General features: G+C 42.3%; 1 protein-coding gene across 6 annotated transcripts in view; it reads left to right on the top strand.

The window, feature by feature from the left end:
* LOC126377718 (trithorax group protein osa) overlaps positions 1–24,990 on the top strand; it is a 73,900-nt gene extending 48,910 nt beyond the window's left edge. For 3 of the 6 annotated variants that reach the window (XM_050025497.1, XM_050025500.1, XM_050025501.1), the window contains 16 exons: positions 1,304–1,435; positions 3,664–3,762; positions 4,258–4,451; positions 5,201–5,303; positions 6,161–6,409; positions 7,460–7,616; positions 7,930–8,069; positions 9,693–9,931; positions 10,557–10,716; positions 11,082–11,288; positions 11,453–11,600; positions 12,201–12,276; positions 13,217–13,344; positions 13,666–13,924; positions 14,171–14,339; positions 14,942–24,990. In XM_050025497.1, the coding sequence (XP_049881454.1) occupies positions 1,304–1,435; positions 3,664–3,762; positions 4,258–4,451; positions 5,201–5,303; positions 6,161–6,409; positions 7,460–7,616; positions 7,930–8,069; positions 9,693–9,931; positions 10,557–10,716; positions 11,082–11,288; positions 11,453–11,600; positions 12,201–12,276; positions 13,217–13,344; positions 13,666–13,924; positions 14,171–14,339; positions 14,942–15,058 (2,577 nt within the window). In that variant the 3' untranslated portion in view covers positions 15,059–24,990. The remainder of the gene's footprint in view (positions 1–1,303; positions 1,436–3,663; positions 3,763–4,257; positions 4,452–5,200; positions 5,304–6,160; positions 6,410–7,459; positions 7,617–7,929; positions 8,070–9,692; positions 9,932–10,556; positions 10,717–11,081; positions 11,289–11,452; positions 11,601–12,200; positions 12,277–13,216; positions 13,345–13,665; positions 13,925–14,170; positions 14,340–14,941) is intronic. The other 3 variants (XM_050025499.1, XM_050025498.1, XM_050025502.1) reach the window with 3 other exon arrangements.
* The last annotated feature ends 986 nt before the right edge of the window (positions 24,991–25,976 follow it).

The following is a 25,976-nucleotide window of genomic DNA, read 5'->3' as shown; positions in this document are numbered from 1 at the left end:
AGGTCTGTGCCCAGCAGTGGGACGTATATAGGCTGTTAATGATGTCACTATTGACAGGTCGTCAGTATATCTCCCAGATATAATTCATCTCTCTCTATTGAAGAGCTGCGCTCTTGTCGGTGGAGTAATCGTCATTCCAATTCATCATGTTGGGTAAATAATAAATCCCTTAGCAAGCGGCGTTAGCGCCCCCTAACGTGTTGTAAGTGCGAGCGACGGAATGAATAAAGGAAATGATTCACTTTCATACACATAAACTGCACCTCTTACTTCAAACTAATTACCATAGGATACAGTTTTATACCCAAAGCTTAATTAGTGTCCGTTACTAACCTCCTTTGCAATTGACAGTTAGCTCTCGTAAGAAGTAAAAGCGGGTAACAGCTTTTATGTGTAGTAAAAGGCAAATGTTTAAGTAAAAGTAATTGCATTTCCTTCCGTCTGTGAATATTTAATTACATTAATTGTTAAGTGTTCCTGCGGTGGGTCCTTTTATATTTGCGGTAGAGCAAGTACAGAAAATAACAATCATCAGTAGATAGCTTGAAGTTACTTTGGTTACGAAGCCCTAAGATGGATATATCGCGTCTGGTGGACAGACCTTCACGAATGTAGTGGTCTATAATATACCAAATACTTTAATGCACACACAGGAAATTCAAGACATGATATATCAAGTGGAATTTTTCATCGCAAAAGTGTAGAATTGAAAATAATTTAAAAAAAAACACTCAACTCCAAATCATATCGAGGGCTTCAACCAATAGCCTTACAACTATCCACATAGATATAGCATTCGCTGCGTATACTGGTCGAAACCCTCGATATAATTTGTGCACACGCGGCGCAATAGGGTAGTTTACAACTAGTCAAATCAGTTATGTTTTATTAAACGTCAAAACATGAAATTATTACGGAATTGGTAAAAAGCAACCTGTGACGTCTTAGAAAAACGTGACAAAATTTCGCACTTATTATTACATTTTTCTTGATTAAAATTCATAAATAAGTTAAATAGAAATAAATAAAAAGTTTTTAGTGACCTTTCCATCTGTATTTATTTAGTAATCATAATTTCATAATTTATTTTTGGCTTACCCAATTGCAATTTTGCATTTCAAAATCAGTTTTTGATTTTGAATCATATGATGTAATTTCTTGGGCGGAAGGCAAGAGGGAAACCACTGCCCTATTTTTCCCTAAAAAGTAGCATGGTGGAAAATGCTACACCGACAAGAGCGGGGCTCTTAAATTGATGATGATGATGATGTAATTTCTAACGTGTTTATCACCTTGTTTCCAGTTGTTAAACTTCGGCATCGGCTTCACGAACATGGTGCCGCGCGCCACCAAGGGCTCGGCGGACCTCACGCGCCGCGAGATCAAGGAGGGGTCGGCGGCGCTGCTCGAGAAGCTGCAGACGTTCCGGCCCAAGGTATCTAAATATATAAAAGGAGAAACTGACTGACTGACATATCAACGCACAGCCTAAACGGCTAAACGTAGGCACTTGAAATTTGGAAGGGACGTAGCTTAGGTACCGTAGAGGTGCATTAAGAAAGGAATTCCCGGAATTCCCACGGGAACGGGAATTAGCGGGAAAATCCTTTTGTATGAAAAATCTAAACCGCTTAATTTAGACGCTTTAAATTTGGCATGCAGGTACCTTAGTTAAATTAAAGCTTAGTTGCAACAGGATATTGCAAAATTCCCACGGAAACGGGAGTTAGCGGGAAGAAATATTTGTATGAAAAAATCGAAACCGCGTAAGATAAATGTTTTCAATCTAACATGCATGCATACCTTAGTAAATATAAAGTTTAGTTATGGCTATATTTTGAAAAATGGGAGTTAGCGGGAAAAAAAATTGTATGAAGAAATCTAAACTGCATAAGTTAGATGCTTGAAATTTGATATGCACTCCCACACACACAAAGATCTCTCTTTTATAACACGCCACGCGGACGAAGTCGCGGGCAAAAGCTAGTATTATATATAATATACGTGCCACAAGGAGCACCAGTGGCCAGGGCAGTAGGTAAACCCGGCTCGGCGGACCTCACGCGCCGCGAGGTCAAGGAGACAAGGAGTGGTATCCAACGAGGGACTATCCAGTCCACATTCCCAAAAAAAAAGTAGATGGCGCTGTCTAGAGTTTCCTTCGTTTAACCTTCTACTGATAAAGATAATTAATTTGCTTAAACATGAGTAATATAAATGGGTTGTTCTTCTTTTTTATCGACAATGATCTGTCCTTCGTTCTGCTTCTGATAAGTTATGTTTTAGAATTTTATTTCATGTTTTGATTGTCCAAAAATATAATTATCTTATTATACTCAAAATACAAGCAAAATACTAATCGGTTCCTCAATTAGTTATTAACGTAACTTGATCGTTTTTCACAAAATTATGTGACAGAGTGGTAAATTGAAATGCTGTCTCCGATGAAAAGGGCCACTCTGTCACAATATTTTTTGGAATGCGCCTGCAAAGAAAAGTATGTTACCAAGATAAAGAGAACCACTAAATAGTCCTCTACAGACACATATTTATATGATGTTTTAAAATATTTATTGCCGTTATAATTTTAAAGATGTTAAATCCGATAAATCGAGAAAATGTCTTTTTATTGTCGATAAAAAAGAAGAACGACCCAAATACAAATCAAATCAAATATACTTTATTGCACAGAACTAAAATTTCAACAATCAGACATAACACAGGAATACAGTACAATACAGATGACATGAATACAGATGACAGTGTACACATTATAGGTTCTTCATGTTTGCCCTGCGGCGCACAAAATTTTTAGTACCTAGTATATTATCTATATAAATACATGCATCATGAAAAATACGACAATAGGTAAATGGAAACAGTTATGAGCATTAATTGCAGAATAAAATGGATAATAGACGTATGCATCTTTCATCTTTGTTTTTGGGTATAAATGATGACGAACCTGCAACCTTACAGTGAGACTCAAGCGTTCTTCCAACTGGGCTACCACGGCTCAGATATTTAAAAAATCTGTCCACTGATTTATGAGACGTAGTATGAGTTCATCTTTGGATTATAGATAATTCATATCACGTGGTTTCCTGTTTTTAAGCCAGGTTAAGGGCAATAGGCTTGCCCCCTATTACACGGGACTTAATTGTAGCTGCCACAGAAACGCTGGCATCTGAATCATCTGATAAAGATGTAAAGGCCTGAGATGATGAATTGTAGCTGGCTGGAGGAGCTCGGTGGCGCAGCGGTAAACGCGCACGGTCTGCGATTGTTGAAGTTAAGCAACTTTCGCAAAGGCCGGTCATAGGATGGGTGACCACAAAAAAAAAGTTTTCATCTCGAGCTCCTCCGTGCTTCGGAAGGCACGTTAAGCCGTTGGTCCCGGCTGCATTAGCAGTCGTTAATAACCATCAATCCGCACTGGGCCCGCATGATGGTTTAAGGCCCGAACTCCCTATCCATCCATAGGGAAGGCCCGTGCCCCAGCAGTGGGGACGTTAATGGGCTGATGATGACTAGCTGGCAAGGAGTGGGTGTATATACTAAACACCTCTGCCTACCCCTTCGAGGATAGACGCGTGATGCTTTTTTGCTCATTTTGTTGGTATTTATATATTAGAAGTAAACGTTACGTATTTCTGTTTGAAGGTGGCTGTGTTCAACGGGAAGCTCATCTATGAAGTGTTCTCCGGCAAGAAGGACTTCTGCTTCGGCAAGCAGCCCGACACCATAGCTGGCACCAACACGGTGAGTGTCTACATCACCCAGTCACATTCATTTCCTTAGCGTTCTCTGGATAGTCACGGGGTCGACCTTGAAGATTACACTGCCGCGTAAATGTCCCAGTTTTAATTTCGTATTTTTATTATAATCATAGTTATTTGTCGAAATACATGTATTTGTATAAACTTTAGCACCACAGAAAAAAAAAGTTTTCATCTCGTGCTCCTCCGTGCTTCGGAAGGCACGTTAAGCCGTTGGTCCCGGCTGCATTAGCCGTCGTTAATAACCACCAATCCACACTGGGCCCGCGTGGTGGGTTGTTTTTTTTTATTTAAGGAAAACCAACAGTTATAAAATACAGAAAGTAGACAACAAACATAACAGTTGAAAACTAATTACAGGTTATCAGTGGAAACTGGTGTTAATGGGTGGTGTTAATGGGCTGGTGATGATGATGTTTTTTCATAGTTTTTAGAGCGCAATTTTAGTGTTGACGCAATGCTCATGTCCCGTGCGCAGTACATGTGGGTGATGCCGTCGTCGTCGGCCCGCTGCGCGCAGCTGCCGCGCGCGGCCGACAAGGTGCCGTTCTACGCGGCGCTCAAGAAGTTCCGCGACTACCTCAACGGGCTGCTGCCGCACGTGGACGAGGCCGAGCTCGTGTTCCCCGACACCACGGCGCGCCGCCCGCACGAGGAGATGGAGATACGCAGGTACAGCGGGGGCCGCCCACGGCTCGCCGTACACACACTAGATAAGTGGCTGACACCACGATCGATGAGGTTGGTCAACCACCTCTCGATTCACACAATAAGAAGAAGTATCTGATACCAATAATACTAACTGCCAGATAAGTGGCTGACACCAGGATTGATACGGCCTCTGTGGTCCAATGGTTGACTGAGCTCACGATCCGGAGGTCCCGGGTTCGAATCCCGGTGGGGACATATCACAAAAATCATCTTAGTGATCCCCAGTTTGGTTAGGACATTACAGGCTGATCACCCGATTGTCCAAAATAAGACGATCCGTGCGGAAGGCACATTAAGCCGTTGGTCCCGGTTACTACTTACTGATGTATGTACGTAGTCGTTACATTTGCCATGTCAGGTGCATTATAGTAAATAGGCTCAATAGTAACCCTGACACCAGGGTTGATGAGGTAAGTAATCCACCTCACAACCCACACGATAGAAGAAGATTGTAATAGAAACTAAACTTTCAAGTTGTGTGTTTATTAATAATAATACATAACATAACATACATAAACAGCCTATATACGTCCCACTGCTGGGCACATGCCTCCCCTCAATCAACCATATAATAAAAAAAAGAAAAAATAATAATAAAAAGAAGGTTTACTTAGTAAAACCAACGACACACATATACAGAGAGACAGAGAGATTTTTATTGTGAGTTGTAATGTTACAAGTATTCACTCGTGAAGCTACATAAGATTTAGTTGCTCCGGCAGGCTGACGATGGAGCCAGAGCCTGGCGACACCATCATCCTTGAGGACGGCACCGAGGTGCCGCTCAAGAAGAAGCGCGGAAGACCTAAGAAGGTGAGACTTCTCTATAAACAACTGTAAATTTATTCAGAAATAATAATAATAAAAAACAGAATGTAAATCCACCACAGGCTTCGTCAGTACCAACATTCATATTCAAAAAAAAAAAAGGGAAAGCATATTCAAATCATACATAATAAAATCCGCACAAGCTTCGTCAAAAAACTCAACTCAATTCAATCAATTCAATTCAATTTGTTAGACTTCTCTATTCAATTGTTTTTTTAAGCTTGTAAATTTCCCACCATCATCTGTCACCGTTATCCAGGACGAACAAGAAGATCTTAACCCTATCAATGCTGTGGACAATATGCTACTTGATAACATAGTCAAATGAGATACTTTTTACGAAACGTCAAAACGTGAGTTGTATTTGGTGTTTGTATGGAATTACTGACCTTCGACGTCATCAATGAAAACAGTCAAACGTCGTATTCATTGTTACTTAATACATAAATTCTAAAATAAGTCGAAAAGTAAAATGATATTGATGTTTGATCATGTTAGGCTGGCTTCTATTTCTAGATTGCAAGCAGGTGTATGTACACAATCTTTTCGAAGGTTATTTAAAATTTAAAAATAATTTAATCGTTAAAAGATATTCATCGAACTTCCTATTTTTTTATTTGAGCCAACTAGGCACATACAATGGACACCTTAGGGCGGGACGTTTTTCATGCAAACGCTTTATATACCTTTTTATGAGACCTTGTTAGGTTAATATTAATCGAACTTGATTATCTATTAGCCATACTTTGACAAATTAAAAAGGATATATACATTTTTTTCCGCCTTGACTTTAGAATCCAGGTTTAAATGAACCAATTATCTAAGCAACCGTTCTCTCGCAGGTGAAACTAGAAAACGGTGAAGTAGTCCCGCCCACACCCCGCGCCCCGCGCCAGCCGCGGCCACCGCCGTCTCTCGAGGCAGGCGACCAGCCGCCCAAGAAGAAACGAGGGAGACCCAAGAAGATACGGCCCGAGGAACAACAGTACCTGCTGCAACAGCAACAGGCGCAGCAGCAGCAGCAACAAGCGCAACAGCAAGTGCAGCAACAACAACAACAACAGCAGCAGCAGCAGCAGCAACAACAACAGGTATTTATGACGGCACTAGGAATTAATACAAAGTGCAATAAATTAGAAGATTATACAGCCCGAGCAACATCAGAAACAAGCGCAACAGCAAGTGCAGCAACACCAACAATAGCAGCAGCGACAACAACAGGTATTCTTCGTCTACTTCCTTCTTCTTCCGTGAATCCCACCGTCTTGCGCCAGGGTCCGCTTTCGTGCTATTCTTCCTCCGCTTTGCCCTATCGTGGACATCGTCTTTGGACAACTCGCAACTCTCCATGTCTTTTTCCACCATCCTCAGCCACTAGAAAATAATATATAGTGCAATAAATTAAGACCAGCCGTTGAAGAAGAAACGAGAGAGGCCCGAGAAGACCAGTCTACTACGACCAGTAGAACAACAGTACCTGTTGCAACAGGAACACCTATAGTAGCGGCAACAACAACCAATATAATGCTAGTAGGAAGCTCAATGCATTCGTAATCTCAGGTCCAGCGTCCTTTTGCTTTAACATTAAAAAATGTGGAGGAAATAAAGTATGTCAGGATCGAAGCAAATGGAATTCCATAGTTTCTGCTTAGTGCTGCTAGCGTGTATGTATGTAAAAAGCAAGATTTGTTATTTCAGCAAATTATATTTCTCTCATGCTTTTGATTCTATTAATAACACTCGTAATATGACACTCGTATTTGTCTGCTTTTCTTTTATGGATTTGACATCCTTACAGTGAAAACGTTTTTTAAGTTTTAAATACGTTGTGTAAAGTAATAGTAACGACCCCATTATGTCGTTCCTTTATCAAACCCATCTAAGGTGTTCCACAAGGGCCTATCTTGGGACCCATCCTTTTTATTCTTCATAATGCAAACATTGTTCTGTTATGTAGGTGTGCTATAGGAGTGGTTCTTTATTTTTCATATTTATTGCATCATTATAGAGCAAGTTCTTTCATCCAAGAAGAAGAAGAGAAGAGGCTGTCGATTGTGTTTGTAAAGCTCAATAAAAGTTGTGCAATGTGCAGGAAAGAGTTATTTTAGAAAATACAAGTAATCTCTATTCTCCCCCCGCAGCCGAGCCCCATGGTCCCCAGCCAGCTGGTGCCGGGCATGGGCGGGCAGCAGCAGTACGGCGGCGGGCAGCTGTTCCCGCTGGGGGGCGAGCCCCCCCTCTACATGCAGCAGGGGGCGCAGGCCGACCACGACGCGTACTATCATCACATCAATAATGGTACTGGCGATACTCAGTTAATTCAATAAACCGAGTTTCTATACTGGCCTTCACGGGCATGTTTTTTGAAGTGACTTATTGTTGGTTTGCCACAGACGGCATTAACTACTTGGCCGGACAAACGGCGTAAAAAAAGCGTTCGGGTTGTTAGTGTCACCGTAACGAGTACTGGGGGGAATGATTCAGACCATGATTCTGAGTTAATATCAATTGGAACTTTTCGTAGCATTTTAAATTTCACGCCATGTATATTTAAGTACTTGTAAAGCAGAAATAGTGACGTAATTATACCAATCGTGTACATATCCCGCAGGCGGCGGCATGGAGCCGTCCGGCATGGACATGGGCGGCATGGCGGCGCCGCGCTACGGCTCGCCGGGCGCCGGCTACGCCTCGCCCCGGCCGCAGTACCACTCGCCGCACGCCAGGCTCATGTCCACGCCGCAGCCGCAGGTACATATCATATCAATCGCCTTACCATTCATGCTAAATGAATACAAGTTTAAGAAGTAGTTGACTCGATCAAACATAACAAATTAATAACTCAGTTTAAAATAGAGTATCAATCTTGTTTTAAATGAGAGCTATAATATTTATCGAATCAAATAATACTCATTTTTTTTCGATTTATTTACAAATTAAATTACATAATAAATATTATTAATGATGTACTTACTTAACCTCCGTATATTTCCATACAAAATCATACAAATGTATGATACATTTCGGAAAAAGTATCTCATTCGACCATAATCATAATCATTTATTCGCAATAAAATGGTATTAGTAACAGTTTGCAGTTGGTCAGCATTTATTTTTTTATTATTAAGGCTAACAACAGAACATTAACAAAAGTATTTTACAATTATGAACTTACAAAAATAGTGAAGCCAATAACAGTTAACCACGTATTACAAGGAGCATAACAGCAGACAGACGAGTGTAATGTGTGTGTGTTAAATGAATCGATGTCATTGAAATTGTTGTTATATTTGTCTGTGATTGTAGAAAACACACCATTCTTCCCATACTTGAGTGAAATTGCGATCGAAGCAAAGGTGTATGTCTCGTACGTCGCTTTGGAACATTGAAAAAGATTCGTTCCAGCATGACAGGAGAATTAAGTCGACCATTTAAAATATCATGTAATAGACAGACATCCATTATGTTCCGACGATCTTCTAAAGTAAGAAGGTTGTGACTGCGACAGCTTTCAACATAAGAGGAAGTATATTTATGAGTTTTGAAATTCAAATGTTTAATAAACGATAGAAGAAGATTCCAAAACACTGCGAGCGTAAACGAAATTATACAATTTATGACTAAGTGGACACTTAAAAGGTTGGCATGTCCTGATGACACAGCCAAGGTTGCGGTATGCTTTCTGAACAACTTTTTAATGTGATCGGATAAGAGCATCTTATTGTCAAAATGTACTCTAAGATCACGCTCCAGATTAATTATTTCTATGTTCACGTTATGTGAGTTTAACTGGATTTCTCTTTCTAGTGAATGTAATACTCTGACATTTCTTAATGCTGACTGTGATCCTGTTACGCGTGTAATATTCAAGTAAATTGTTTGTCTTGTTGCAATAGTTCACAATCAGCAGTTGTGCGAATCTTTATGTATTTTTTTTTTATTATCAGCATATAAAATATGTTTGGCATTGTTAATGCAGTTCGTTGTATCGTAAATATAAACATTATAAAATAATGGTCCCAAGTGGGATCCTTGAGGAACTCCAGATGGAATGGAGATGTAGTCAGACCCGTATCCACCGATCACAACTGCTTGGGAACGATTAGTAACGTAAGACCGAACCCATCGGAGCAAGTCCCCGTGTATTCCCAGAGTCTCTAGTTTCTGAAGCAGAATTTCGTGATCCACACGGTCAAAGGCTTTTTCTAAGTCCGTGTAGACTACGTCAACCTGTTCACCGTGTTCCATTTGTTCCAGAACGTAGTCTGTGAAAATCGCTAGATTTGATACTGTCGAGCTCCCTTGTAGGAAACCATGTTGGGTATGCGGGATGCCTCTTGAGATTAGCGGCGTTTCAATCGTGATCTCCCCCAGCAGCAGCCGGCGGACGTGCTGCAGCAGTTCCCGTCCAGCCCGGCGTACGGCGGCGGCGCGCGGCTGGCGGGCGGCGGGCTGGCGCGCTCGCCGCTGTACGCCGCCAGCCCCGCGCCCTACCCGCACCAGCAGCCCTCCCCCGCGCCGCCCGCGCCCTACCCGCACCAGCCTTCGCCCGCGCCGCAGCCGCACGCGCGTCCGCACTACAGCCGCTCGCCTGCGCCGCAGCGCCCCTACAGGTACGCCCGCTGCACACACGCACACACATTTTATGGGGCTACTGAATACTTACTCACTATACATATATCGTGTGATTTGGGAAATGGACGACCAATCTGACCAACCCTAGTATCAAAGTCATTATTGTATTGTCATTAGCCCACACCAGCACCAATAGTGAAATAAATCACGAAATGAAAAACCAGAAATAACTTAAATGCTGAACAGCATTGGAGAGGGATTGTTCAAGACAAAAAAGAATGCAAAAGTAGCGGAAAGAAATGTTTAGCTATGGATTTGCTATAAATATAAACAATAAAAAGAAGCAATAGAAGTGTATCAGGATCCAAGCAAATGCAATTCCATAGTCTCTGCTTACTTGGGAAATAGACGCGAAGTTATGTATGTCATCATCATGTTCACCAAACCGTATCCGGTGACGACTCCTAAATATCTACTCTGGGTTGTTGTGGTGGGCTCTGATGTGGCTGGTGAAACCGATCTTCGACTTGAAGGTCCGGTCACATGGTGCACATTAAAGCTGGCCTGATGAATTGATCGTGGTTTCGGTCGAGTCTTCCGTATTTGGCGCTTTAGCGTTTTGTGGTTTAGATTGTTTATTTAATGTACACGTACTTGTTGCAGCCGGTCCCCCAACCCGGGCGGCGCGCAGTTCGGCGCGGCGTCGCCGGCGCCGGCGCTGCACTCGTACACGCCGTCGCCGCAGCACACGCCCTACTCGCAGCACTCCTCGCCCGCGCCGCAGCCGCCGCCGCCGCACTACGACGCGCATCTGCACACGCAGGTACGCCCCATGGCTGCCGTCACACGCGCGCTGTGACGCCTGTACTTGCGAAGTACCGACTCGAATCTCAAAAGTAGTACATGTCGGTATACAATTCGATGATTTCGCGTGCAGATATTTTGTATAATATTTAGTTGTTAAAGTACAAATATTGTATAATTCATTCTTCGCCGCCACTTGTCACAATAAAACGTCGGTAGTTCATCTTGCGATGAATATACCTCTGACTACTCCAATTGAATATGGTGCATCACCAGCAGTAAATAGAAAAAAAAACTAAAAAGAAATAGGGTGTAAGAAAAGCTCAGAAAAAGTTAGCTTTATTCGACAATTTTTTTCACTTTAATCCCCTCCCGCTCCCCCAGACGGGCAGCACGGGGTCGGGCAGCGCGGCGTCGGGCAGCTTCGTGGGCGAGCTGGCGGGCGACATGGGCGCGGCGCTGTCGTCCCCGCCGGCGGTGTCCCCGGCGCTGGCCGTGGACTTCGAGCCGCCGCGCACCGCCTCGCCCATCGGCAGCACCGACATGCACCCCGGCTCCAACTCCAACTCCTCGCTCTCTGACTACAACAAGGTTAGCGCGCTCGAATACTAAATATAAACAATAGTTAATAACACCCGTCGCGTCGAGGTGGTTTCCTACCGACTGTGTTGCAGTTACAGTGTTACAGATACAGTTACACACAGGCCTCCCCTCAATCAACCGTTATGTTATAATCGTAATAATGTGTGTGACAGACGAACTCCCAAGCGGGCAGCGAGGTGTCCCCGGCGGGCGGCGTGGTCAACACGTTCGGCCAGTCGCTGTACGAGGAGCGGCTGCCCTACAACCTGCACAGCCCGCAGACGGACAAGGACCGCACGTACCACTACACGCAGGAACAAGGTAACCACTTGGACACAAGCTGCAGTCGCCCAAACAGCGGGCGCGAGACGATTACCATTCTTAAAACACATCATCGAGCCGGCCAACGATGCCACCGCTTCACCGTGGAAGAAATTCTCATCATCATCAATTTAAGAGCCACGCTCTTGTCGGTGTAGCATTTTCCATTTCAGTCTATCAAAGGCACAAGTTCGTCTTGCAAACAACAGTATTTTTTTCAAGCAGTCAAACTAACCTCACGTAAAAAATAACAAGTTGTTAATAACAACTTGAATATTTCTGTATTTGACACAGTAGTATATTTTTGTCAAATTGGAATATTGCTTTTTTGATGTGTTTTTACAAAACCATCTGTTGGTACAGAATTGACTACTTTAACTAGAATGTAAGTTATTAAACTGTCTATCTATATCAGCCTAAATTGATATCCAATTTTGGACCTAGGCCTCTTCCATGTTTTTCCACTTCCGACGATCTTGGGCTATCGACATCCAGCCATATCCTGCGTGCCGTGCGATGTCGTCCTTCCAATCCTTCCATCTCATTGGTGGTCTTCCTCTCGGTCTTGTGAATTAACCTGTATGTTTGTGCATATTGTAGGCAACAGCGGCGTGGACAGTCCGCGGTTAGACCAGATGCACCAACACCCCAGCATGTACCAGAATAATTTCAACAGGTGAGATACTTTACTCGCCCCTATTACATAGGACTTAGACATAACTGGCGAGGACTGCGTGTATATACTATACATGTCTGCCTAATCCTTTGGTGATATAGGCGTGATGTTATGTTATGTGAGATACTATTCGACGCACGGTACAACAAAACAAGGTATGCTCAATCCTATGAAAAGCCGCCATTGGTGACGTAAGTGTTACCATTAAATTGATATCTCCAACATTCCAAGGACTTAAAATGTATAATTGAAAATCAAGCGAATTACTAGCTAATGTACTTAATTATTATCGCTTGTCGCATATATATATATAAATACATATAAAATAATTATGTATATATTGGGCAATATTTGAATCAATGTGTGTGTGACTCAACATGCAGCGGATTAGGTCACCTTGTAATGTTGTGAGTTCCTTTATGTAATAAATAAAGAAAGCTCGGTGAGGTTAGGTTATAGTTCATCTTGCCATAGATGTACAATCAAAGAGCAAAAGTTCAGTCACTGAGCCCAGCGAATTATGAACCAGTGGTGAAATTATGAACCATTAGTTGTCATAATTATAAATTATATATTTTTGTAGGTGTTTTTGGTATATTACAGAAACGACATGTAACCAGCAGGTTTTAAATGAAACCAGTTAATTTATTACTTTGCAAGAAACTGATTGGACTTTTGCACCTTATCGTACCTCTGACTCTACCCCAATTGGGATATAGTCGTGAGCTTGTGATGTTATAAATAAATAACAATGTGGAGTATGGAGTAATTTAAGGAACGTCTAAGGCCCTGTGTCGCTTTTCTTGCAGCGTATTTTCCCCGGCTATACAGGTTGTGAGAAGCTGCAGTAGACGTTCGTTGTTTAAAAATTGACGATTCAAGGCTACTGAATAAATATATGTTTGTGTTTGAATTTGAATGCACCGTTGTGGCGTTGCAGGTCGACGCCGGAGGGCGGCGGCGAGGCGGGGTTCCGCCCCCCCGAGCAGCCGCACACCCCGCACCACCACCCCGGTGAGGGATGTTTATATAATATAGCGGACAAGCCGGCGGGCGGCTCGCCAGATGGTAAGACATTACCGCAACCGGGAGGTCACACGTGCCTGTTGGTCTTTCACATGGGACATGGGGGAACGGCGGGGGTGAGGGGTGCTGTGCTTCCGGTACCTTCCCTCACCCGGAGTAACGCAAACATTGTTTTTTTTTTAATTTTTATAAAAAGCTTATTTTGAAATAGAAGGCCGCACAATTCATAATCATAATCAATAATTTATTTGCGAGAACATACAAAATTTTCCATAGAATTTTCTCGTTTTGCAAGAATTTGACCGGTTTATCATCCACCGTACTCTCACAGCGGAACTCAATTCCCTACCCGCACAATTCCAGGCTCGCCGGCGGAGTACGGCAACGCGAAAAACAAGACCCAGGACGTGGCGTCCAAGTCCCTCTCCGGGCTGGAGTCGCTGGTGGACCAGATCCCGTCCATAGCGGAGGGCGGCGGCGGCGGCGCGGGGGGCGCGGGGGTGGGCGCGGGCCCCGAGCAGGCGGCGCCCGCGCCCCCCGCGCCCCCGCAGCTGCCCGAGTACGCGCCCGCGCTCTACGGGCCCTACGGCGCCTACGGCGGCGCCGCCTACGGGAACAACGGGTGAGCGCGTCTACCGTACACCCACTCACAGGTTCCTGCGTGCAGAAGCGATCACTGCGCGCGAGATGAGATGCTTTAAACTAAGAGAAGAATTCTGTTGAGACTGTCTGGGTCGCCTGTAGTTGTCGGCCGGACCGAGTCGCTTTAAACTGGTTCAAGCCGGTTTTGTTGAAACATGTTTTTATGGTAGCTTTGAAAAGCTATTCTTGACGTTCTTGTAACGGTGGGGGCGGTTTGGTGTTCCAGCTACGGCGGGCCGTTCGTGGGGTACGGCGGCGGCTGGGGCGGAGGCCTGATGCGGCCCACGCCGGGCTACCTGGGCGACTGGCAGTACGGCTACGCGGCGCCGCCCACGTACTCGCCCTACAACTCGTACTACAACGGATACACGCCGCCGCCCGCGCATGCGCAGCAGGTACGGCACACGCGGCCCGCGACGCCTGTACCTGCGACCTCTACGGCAACGGATACAGGAGCCGTTCCTACAATTTGATATCGAAAGTGGCAGAAAGTGATCTTTCGACTACTTGTATTTCTCCTCTATTACCAGCATAATATTATGAATCTCTTTAACGGGAAATGTCACGTAAAACGGACTGAAAAGTTGATAAAAATACCGTTTGAAATTTTATTGTGAATTTGTTTAGTTCGAAAAATAACTTTAGAATTGAACATGGATTCTTTAGAAGATCATTTTTCTCGACAACTGTCTGTGACAATGACTGTTCTAATAAAGTGCAATATCGGTCGTACAGTATCGTTACACACTATCGCTTGTGACAAAGTACGTCGCGAACACTTTTTTACAGAGATAGGTTGTCTGTTTGTTATATGAGGTTTATAGTGGGTCATTCATGATCATATGAGAAAAAATTGAATCTCCACGCTGTCCGGTTGTCAGGTTGCCTGGGAGAAATTGCTGTATGAGCAATAAGGCCGCCTGTTGTGCGTTTCTGTATCTCTGTATGTTGTGTCCATCGTGGCCAATAAAGTAGGTGTGTATGTGGCGTGTTGCAGGCGCACTACCTGTCGGCGCCGCCGCTGCTGGAGCTGCACAAGGCGGGCGAGGTGGGCGCGGGCGTGGCGGCGCCGGCGCCGCCGGTGCCCACGGTGGGCTTCCCCGGCTTCTGTTAGTAGCGGTGTTCCGCGCCCGCGCTCGACCTCAGCGCGCGACACCACCTGGGCTAGGGCCGATGACTGCTTGAAGAAGGACGACACACGCCTGGCCCTGCGGCGGCAGGCGTCGCATCCATCACAACTGTTGAACACGCTAGTTTCTAACTAGACGAATCAGTTACTTTTCTAAACGAAATTACCACGGAATTTGTATGAAAAAGCGCACTGTGTCATTGAAAAACGTGACAAAATGACTAACGTCTTTGCTTAGTAATCAGAATTTCATAATTTACCTTTGACCTAGGAAACTACCCAATGCATTAGTCGTATGACCGAATGTCCTTTTGAAATGCAAACCGCATTAGTTAACTATTGTGTCTAGAAATCTCGGCCTTAGCAGGTTAAATGTGATTCATAAAGTTTGGTAAAATGGTAGTAGAAACACACTTTTCCCTATTGTCAGATATGCAAAAATTTAGCCTAAAAAAAGCAAAAACATTATTTGACAGGCAAAAATCAATTCGGCCATACGATTCTATTTCAATATGGGTAATTATTTGAAGTTTTACTAGACAAAGGATTACAAATTGATATGAAATCAAATTGTTATTGGGTACAATTAAGGCAACTGTGCAAAAAATAAGATTTTTAATGATCTTTCTTTATGGCCGAGTGGTAAAACGATCGGGGGGTCTAAAAATGCCGCATCAAAGAAATTCACCTAAAAAGCAATATCTTGACATTAGCGCATGTGAAAGTAAGTGCGCTTTTTTAAGATGAATTGCTTTAATGTGGCTTTTTAACCCCCCCAGTCGTTGATGGAAGGAAAGGCTGGTACTACCAACCAAAGTACCTGTCAACTTACACAATAGATCAAAGATTCAAAACATAGAAAAAAAAAACTGCAATTTTCATACTTTTTCACGCGAATACCAACCGCTCCTTATAGTTTCTCGAAACTTCTTCAATTAAGTCAATTGCCCTATGCAAAAAGATGAACATATTGATGTTGTAACTCGGAACATGACGAGTCGAGGGCGCGGGAGTGCGGAGTGTACATAATGTAAGTGGACGAGCGCATGAGAATCTCACGGCACTATGTTCCTTATTGTGAGTACATACGTGTGATCTACTTAAGTTGGTTTTAAAGTACACTCGATATTTTCATAGTGTAAGTAGCGAAATTGGACTGAGCGCCGACTCGGGGCGCGGCTGTGGTGTGACGTCACGCGGCTGTGCTGTGACGTCACGCGGCTGTGGTGTGACGTCACGCGGTTGTGCTGTGACGTCACGCGGTTGTGCTGTGACGTCACGCGGCTGTGCTGTGACGCGACCGCGGCCGCGCCGCCGGCTGTAAAGCAATCGTTAGTGATGTAATTTAATCTTTTTCAAACTGATGAGCTTAATTTGTAGGGTTTATTTGTAAATATTGTATGTATTCAGTTTCGGTCCATCACACGGTTCAGTTGACGGCCGGGCGGCGCCGCGGGGCGTGTACTTAATTTATTGGAGCGTCTGTGATGTCTAGAGAAACATGTTGTGTTCGGAACCTCGCTAGTGCGGGCGGCACCCTGGATCGTCCGAGGGAGTGCCGCGTCTTCTAAAGTCTTGCCAATGAAGTGTTTCGCGTTCTAGTCACTTACTAATTCGTGTGGGCTAGTCAAATTTGAAAAATAAACGTTGTATCCCCGCGGCCCGCCCGCCGCCCGCGACGAAATAGTTTTTATCTAAGTCACAACGGCCTACGATATGAATGTATACTTTTTTAGAGTTTAGTTTTAATTTTAACAATGGATTTTGTGACGCTATTTATAATTCGATTTTAGCATTTTTTATACATTAATTTTATATTTTTATCGCTGCTGCGAGGCGGCCATTTTGTTGTCGGGGTCGGTGACCTGCGCAGCACAAATCAGCTGGCCAGCGTTGAGCACTGAGGGCGGGGTCGCCGGCCGCGGGGGGCTGCGGCGCCGCTGCCGCCTCCGCCTCCGCCTCTATGGGCCGCGCGAGTTTCATCGAACAAATATTCGCTCGTTACACCAGTGTTCATTACCGGAAGCGGAAGCGACGGTCGCAGCCCGCGTGTGTTGCCATGGAGACCGTGCATTTGACTACATGTTACCCGATCAGTTACATAGCTTCGGATCGCTAGTGATAGCATAATTGTACACTTTATATTAGTCGCGAGTACGCGCTGTCTTAACTCTTACCTTGTTGTACCGATCGTCACACGCCCCCCACGACGCCTGTACTAACGAACTCGATAACATAAAGTTATAACTTATAAATGAAATCAAATTACTTATATTTAAACTGAGCATTTACAATAATTAATTTACGAAACGGATTTGAAGTTTTATATTTGCAAGTTGTAACTGTACCTAATTTTACATACGATTAAGTGTTACTTTTGTAACGGATATATTATAAGTATCGTGTTTTGTGATACTTGTTTGAGTTGTTGTGGTCTCTTGTGGGTCGTGGGACTTGTTTAGGTTATGGTTTATTTGTAATGCATAATGGTGGGTGCTGCGGGTCGGTTGTTCTGTTAAATATTGCCATTTTGTAGTAAGCGTCCGTGCGCGGTGCAGCACGACGAGCTGGCTTCATACTATTGTAGTTAACGCGGTTTGTATACGTGCGCAATCCATACCACACAAACATCGACTTTATACAGACAGTTATTTTTCTTATCACTCTCTCAATAATTTTCAAAGGTCAATGTACCGACGAGTTGAATAGAATTTCACAAATAACCATATGTGAATACTTAGACAAAGTTGTTCAGAATCATTGACACAGTTTTTCTAGAAATTATTTTGACTCTTTGAGGGATTGTGTCATCTAACATGATGGACTAATTAATTAACACCATAAGGTTTATCATATCCAACTTACGACATCGTATCAACAGTGGCTGCAAGTTGTCTTTAATTACTTGTGGCTCTGCCCACCCCATTAGGGATTACGGGCGTGAGTTTGCGTATGTATGTGTATGTATTTTGACCCTGTTTTGTCGACATATGTGCGTGTGACTGACACACTTACAAGCCGCGTTCGCTGCTCTAGCATGAAGCTAGCTGTGTCGGGTTGTCCGACGCTCTGTAGCTCTTGTCACTAGTTGTTGTATTCAGACAGTCGCGGCCACACATTTGTTTCAGTGCGCCGAGTGGCTCTTGTACAAAAATACTTATTTCTTTGCACAAAAAAAACGTGTTAAATGTAAGTGAAACGAAATAACATACGTAATAAAGACATATACGTTAAAGATAGGTTACGATAATGAAAGAATTTATGGTAGGGGGAGGGGGGGGTCGAGGGCGGGTGCGGGCTTTATGATATGGTCTTTATTGCCTCGCGGGCGCACCGCCGCATCGGGCGGACATGTACTGGCGTATTGTGTGGAACCCTGTCGCAGTAACTTATTTGACAAACTGAATCCTATAATTTGACTCAATGCCAAACAAGTTAATGTGACGTGGGACTGAAATGTTACAATGTTGATGCTCGTGTATAAACATTGCTCACGACTATATTACGAATTGGGCTAGTCAGAGGTACATCCAACGCAAGAACCCACACCTCACCGAGCTCTCTGTTAGACTAACAAGATGGATGGTGAGCCGCATCGAAGTCTATAATGGTCGAGCCAGATGTGTTAGTGAAAATTGCATTTTAAATAAATTAATAATTAATTTGATCACCAGGCGAAGTAACTTTTCTTATTGCCTTCTGAATTCATATCCAAAGTGCGACCTTATAGTCACGATAGTGGTAGACACAAACTAAAATTTATTTTAGTTTTTGACAGCCCTAAAACTAGTGCCGTCTCTCACTTGCAACGGATGCAAGAAAGGGATAGAGCTAGTTTTAGATTGATGAATAAGAGATTATATAAAATTACATTGGTGTCTGACAGAATGTGTGCCAGTAAACATAGCATAGCATCGCGCCTGTATCCCCGAAGGGGTAGGCACAGGTGTCTAGTACGACATAGCCACACCTGTGTCAGTGCATAGTACATGTTCCCAGCGGCGACTCGCCCGCGACGCAGCGACGTTCGCCACGGAAGGACAACGCGGTCGTTTAAATCAACAGGGTATTTAAGATTGCTTAGATTATTTTATATTTATTGTCTTGTCGCGCGCTGCGCTGTTGTGTTAGTGTTATGTACTGATATTGTTTATTGATAACACTGGTTTATGTCGCGCGACTACACGCGATTGTTTATCGTCCCATGCGTAACAAAACGGAATATTCGAAATCTGTTATTTTAACAACCGTTACAAAGCTCTTGTGGAACGTCAAGGTGGATCAAAAAAGAAGGTTTTCAATTTTTTTTTCAATACCTATTGGTGCCGGTTATGGCCGACAACACTTTATTTTTGTTTCACAACTTTGAAACTGTCGTCCTTCTGTTATGATGACTGCAGTAAAGAGATGGAGATAGTTTTGCAACTATCGAATAAGAACAAAATTCAAATAGTCAAATGAGATACTTTTTACGAGAAGATACATTTCTATGGTATTTATATAGAAATACACACGTATGACTTCATTGAACATAAATCCTGGAAACGGCGTGATATCAATTGTCTATGGTCCAAACATGAATTCAACATTATTTCCATACTTCGTATTGGTCATAGACTGTGTAACGTCAACCAGGGAGATATAATACACTGGAATACTGTTGTCGAAATATCGATACTATTGGTTATTTTTTAAACTACCTATAGCAGCCTATCCAATCAAATTAAAAATGTGTTTATTATCAAAAATAATACAAAAAAAGAAAGAAGGCACATGAGATATGCAACACTAGACTGGACAATTATATTTTCATCCTATCAACAAACCAATACTTACTTTTTCCAGACAATTAAAAAATTCAAGAAGATTCCATAATCGTTCAATATTACGTGTAAATGGTAATTTCTCTGTCGATTCTTCATAACTTCAGTTTGCACAGATGTTTCTGTATATACCTACAAATTGAAGGAAAATAACGTAAACTGTATGGCCTCAGAGAAATGTTTTCTGGCAAATACAGGGTGTTAGTGACACCGTAACGAATACTGAGAGGGATGACTCAGATCATGATTCTGAGTTGATATCAAGTGGAATTTCCTCTCGAAAAAATCATAAAAAAAATATTATTATTTTCAGTTCCATATTTTTGCGACGGAAAATTCCACTTGATAACAACTCAGAATCGTGCTTTGATTCATCTCTCAAAGTATTCGTTACTATGTCTCTAACACCCTGTATAAATCGATTGTATTATACAGTATGGGACGTGGCAACCGGGTCTGGTCGCCGGCGCATTCACTCGCGTTTTGTACATATTGAGTGCTTTATTACGCTTTTTTGATATTATACTTTATTTAAAATTATCTACTACAATATTTACTATATTTTTGCTTTTTTTGTACAATAATAATTGTTTGTAGCGTATATGAGTTTCTCGTTTACCGCCAACGCCGGGCGGTCGCTCGACCTAACTAATATTATTTAGATGTAGACATAGCCACGTTTGGGTTTACTGAACAGTTTAGTAAGAAGTATGGTATAATATAACAAGGTATGCTCAATCATATTAAAAGCCGCCATTGCTAGCCGTTTGATGACGTAAGCGTTACATGAGTGTTACCATTAAATTGATATCTCCAATATTTCAAGGACGTAAATTTTATTATTGAAAATTAAATTATACTATCACGAGACATATGCATAAAAAACATTAAAACTGTAAGTACCCAAATATATTTTACTAAAAGTAAACATACCCTTGCAAAGTTACTTAAAAACATTAGTCGTGGGTAATTTACTTTTAACAAAATGGCTGTCACTTTCGCAAACCTTGTTTTATTATACCATGGTAAGAAGTACATTACATGATCATGTAAGGTCGATGACTGACCTCACCAAGCCTGTGTGTGACAAAGGAAAATTACTGATATTTTGATCTGGTGGTAAGAGACACACAAATACAGGTTATGCGCGAGTGAGATAAAGCACTTTTTTCTATCCCACGCTAATCTATACTTGTGTCTCTGTTATCGTCAAATAAGCAAATTGCCAGTCATCTTCTTATGACACTAGACTTGTAATTTTTAACCGACTTCAAAAACAGGAGGTTCTCAATTCGATTTTACTACCTTGAGGGTGCGTTTCCGCGTTAACGGAGCGGAGGCGTGCAGAAAGCGATCAGGTGAGAGAGTCGCTGTTTCGCTGTCTCCCTCGCTGTTATTGGTGGATTCCTTACGACTCCACTCCGCTATAGTGGAACTTTTCCCTGCCTCATTAAATGTTGCTTGATTAAAATGATAGGTGCGAAAGAGACGTTGGTGCCGATTTAATTTGACAGGACTAACACTAGCTCCATCTCTGTCTTGTACCTATTGTAAGTGAAGGACACCACTAGTTTAAGAGCTACCAAAATAAAATTAGGTTAAAGTGTCCATGCGAACAGGCACTATCTCTTATCTCTTTCGCACTAGGCTGCAATATTCCGGCCTTGCTGTCATTCTAATCAAGTTATATCTAATGCAGCCCTGCTTCAAACGAGGCGTTACCGAACTAGACACCATGGGAGTGCTGTGATCGCGGATGGCCAGTGAAGTAGGTTACGGTATTAGCCGCTAGATGGCGCAGTATTATGATGTATACCAGGTCGAGCGGCCGCCGCGGCAGCGCGCATCGAATGCAAGGCCTACAACCATAGTCCGGTGCTAGATACCCGTGCTGCTTTTGAAACCATTTATTTAAGATAAGCTCACGACTATATCCCAATTGGGGTAGTCAGAGGTACATCCATCGCAAGATGAACTAAGTACCCACACCTCACCGAGCTTTCTGTTAGACCAACGTGATAGGTGGTGAGCCGTATTGCCGTTTGTAATGGTCAAATTCAAATATACTTTACTGAACCAAAATAAAAGAAAATAGTGAAACCTGCACTTAAGATAGATTGATAACTCATTGGTGCAAGTCGGTGCCGGGGTTCGAACCGGCGCTCCCCATTTGAGAAGCAAGCTATAGTGTACCACAGGACCATAATGACTCACTATTTATTTGTTTCCGGAACCGGGAAAGGCATAAATAAAACAAGGAAACTAAAAGAGGCAGGGAGGCTTTTTATAAGAATTATTGCATTAATAATTTGCCTTGAATGCCGTTTATTATTTGGCCAGCAACTAAAAAGAAAAAACTAGAGACATAGTGTATTTTCAAATTTTTAATCTCTTTGAATTGTCATAATATTAGGCTTAAGAATCGAGTCAAATGTCGTATCTCAATTTTGTTATGATTTTAAAAATATGTCTACTTCTAGTCATGTAGATGTTTATTACTTATATTTGGCTAAATTATAGTCATCGCATTAGTTTCTCTTAAGCTCACGACTATACCCCAATTGGGGTAGTCACAGGTAAATCCATAGCAAGATGAACTACCCACACCTCACCGAGCTTTCTGTTTGACCAACGTTTCAGGTGGTGAAAAGCTTTCTAAGATAAATGGTTTCAAAAGCAGCATCCCTCCAGCTGGTCGCGGCCGCACCGCCGCCCGCGTACACAGGTGGCGCTGCGGTCGCGGCACGAAGCCACGCTGTGACACGGATGACGTATGTTCTGTATAAAGTCTTGTTTTTAATTCGAGCTATGTTTTGCCTGTTCCATTTTTGAAAGTGTCTACATAAATTATATAGCGTACGTTTTTTTTTCAAAAATGTTGCCTACAAATAAGGGCCTCATAGACGATTCGATTAATGAGGATAAAATCTAGAAGCTCAAATGTAGGCGGCAGCACTGTTGAGTGTTCCTAAATTTGACAGTTCTCCATACTGCCCAGCTAAAATTCGTGATAAATTGCTATACAATCGAGCAACGTGGAGTGTATCTAGGAACTGTCAAAATATAAGAACATTCAACAGTGGCGACGCCTAGTGGGAGAAATAGGCAGTTTTTATCCTCATTATATTTGTGACATCGAAATTCTGTACTTAAAAAAAGATTCGCGCGTAAATCTTAAACTATAAAGAACCCTATATAAAAGAAAGTAATCTGAAAATGTATTAATAATCTCGAATTAAACATAATACTACCGTGAACATTTGTGAAGAATGTTAACTATGTCATGTTTATGTAAGAAATAATGAATTGTAATCATGAAATTGTATGTGGTTGAGACGAACAAGATTACTGACATTAGTGATTTTCACTCTTATATTGGTATGACAGTCAGTCAGTGAAGAAGTAACCGCAGTTTTTATAAAGAGTTTCTCGAACATGTTTTTATATTTTGTTTTCTCTACCACAGCTGAAATTTATATGGACTACTTACCTTCTTTATGTTGTTTTTCATTCGTAACATATTGTGTCGTACAGCGTGGCATCAAACTCGAATAGCTTTGTGATAGTTAGTTGTATGTTTGGTTGATGTTTCCTCCTCGAATAAGGCTCGTTTGTCGTCGAGTGTGAAGGGTGTGCCGTGAAGCGCGCGTCGGCCTCAGCGGCTGGACTAGTAGTAAGTGTCTATCAACGAGTTAGTGTTAGTGTGTACGCATGCGTACCTGTGTGCCTGTGTCCGCGGGCGGGGGCCCCGGCCGGGGCCCGGGTGCGGGCTAGAGGACTAATCCGGGCTCTCCAGCCGAACCCCGATGAGATCGAACTCAAAATAAGACCAACTGGGTTATTTCGGATTCGGTCCAGTTTGGGTCCGGCACTATTTCGGGTTTGGGTCAGTTCAAATTCGAGTCTAATTTGGGTTCGGCCCCTCGGAGCACCCCGCGGGGTCGAGCAGTGTACGCATCGCGTCGCTCAACTATTTGTACAGTATGTATATTTTTGTAAAATTCGATTCTAACTCGTGGCAATATTATGAAATTTTAAAATTTATCTCTAATAATTAAATCTTAGTACAATTGTTATACATATTTCCTTTCCGTTCACGTGAGGCAACCGTCGGTTGATATACGTAAGTGATTCCGGGACGGGCGGCAGGCACTATCGCTTAACATAGTTGATTACATATCTCCTTGTGCGTGGTGTCGTGACGTCATAGAGTCGCGCGCCCGCTCGGTGGTTGTGAGTAGAGCCCGACGTGCCCGCGGCTCGAGCCACCCGTGCGGCGTCTCATAGTCATTACAATTATTTGCACAACGTTACCTAGCTAGCTCGCCAGGGCGCGCGGGCCACCGACGCAGTATTGTCGTGCCAAAACTGTACGCGGGAGCGAAGCAATAACATAGTACCAACAAGCAATAACTTAGGTTCGCCTCTAACACGTAGTTCGATCGAATTTGACAGTTACAGATCGCATCCGACGAACGGACTTCGATTCTAGCTCAATTTTATTGATACTTAATTATAATTTACTTATATTCGCTTGTTAAACAGTTATGTAGTTGTGCCCGGTCGTCGGTGTGAATATGGGAGAGGCGGCCGGGCCTTGACTCTGGGCTCCATGGGCGGGCGGCCGGGGGGCGGGCGGCCGCGGCTGCCCCAGGCGCGACCTGGAGGTGCGCACCCCCGAGGTCAATTATTGCCCCGCGCCTGCGCCGCGCCGCACCGCTCAGTTCATATAATGTTTGTACAGTTTTTAACGATACTTCTTAGCGAACTAAGCAAGAAATATTTTTAGTATCTAAGATCTAATCGAATTACATTTTAGTGTATCATAATAAAGTACTCGAAGTTTTCGAAATTTCTTTTAAAAACTTTGTATGGTCCTGTGAGTTTTTTATTTAAATAAATAATAATAATGATAATATCTCATCTGAAACTGACTCCGTGGAATGTAATTAGAAATTAAACAGGAAGAATTTTAAATAATAAAATACATTAATAATGGATAAGTAATGTATTATAAATAGCAGTAAGGTAAAAAGTTATTAACATTGTATGGAAAAAATTGTGACAAAATTATAGTCATTTGTAATATTAATTTATTGTTGTTTTATTGTTTCCTACTACTTTTTATACATGTTATATGGGAACTGTGTCAAGTGAGTCCTGGGGGTGTAAAAGGCCACAAAAAAGCAATTCATCTAAAAAAAGTAATATTGCAATTTGTCAATTTGAATTGTTTGCATTGCACACTTTTATTATGCGCAAATGTCAAATTGCAATATGCTTTTTTAGATGAATTGTGTCGATCTGGCTTCTTTAACCCCCCTGTGCTTCAAATAATCCGACAATGTTGAAAGAAAAAGTGAGGCCTTCCCTTAGCAGTAGGAACACATGACTCAAATGAATTATTGTCCATATAGAAATGCTTACGGCTTTGCAGCTTACCTTTCACTTTTTTACTCTTAGTAATATTTTATTTATGAATCCAATCAATCGTGTACTTAATTCATCACGTCAGGACTTATCACAGCAAGCTCGCGTTTAGCTTCTTAAGACCTTTTGGACACCGCGGGAAAACATACAATGTTATAATACAAGTGTGTACTTACTCCAATACAATAAATCACAGGATGAGATGAAATGATACTGGGGGAGATATAATTTCAAATAAAACAATTAGAATTATGGCGGGAAATCAGTTTGTAACTTTGTATTACGTTACTAATCAATAGATGTCGGTAGTATGCACTTGTTAACAAAAATCTCCTTCAAGGAAATATTATATTCGAAGATCTGCCGTTGATTTAAGTTATAACCTGATTATATTTTAAGTGAGTATTATTATTACACAATACTAAACGACAGGAAAAATATAAAAACGAGATTGTTTTATGATAGGCTGAATATTTTAATTTCTCTCGATGAAATCAAAACAGCTGCATAAAAATAAAACAATTTGTCTATGATTCTTTTGTTTGCCGTTTGTAAACTACAAGTAAAAATATCTAAGGCACAATAATTTAATCTGGACCTCCCTTTATGATTCATAAGTCAAGGCAGAAAGGATTAATCAATGTGTTTTA

The sequence above is a fragment of the Pectinophora gossypiella genome, chromosome 24 (genome assembly GCF_024362695.1).
Source record: "Pectinophora gossypiella chromosome 24, ilPecGoss1.1, whole genome shotgun sequence".
Lineage (NCBI taxonomy): Eukaryota > Metazoa > Arthropoda > Insecta > Lepidoptera > Gelechiidae > Pectinophora > Pectinophora gossypiella.
Note: the sequence above shows the minus strand (reverse complement) of the source record. Positions and strands in the feature narration are given on the sequence as shown.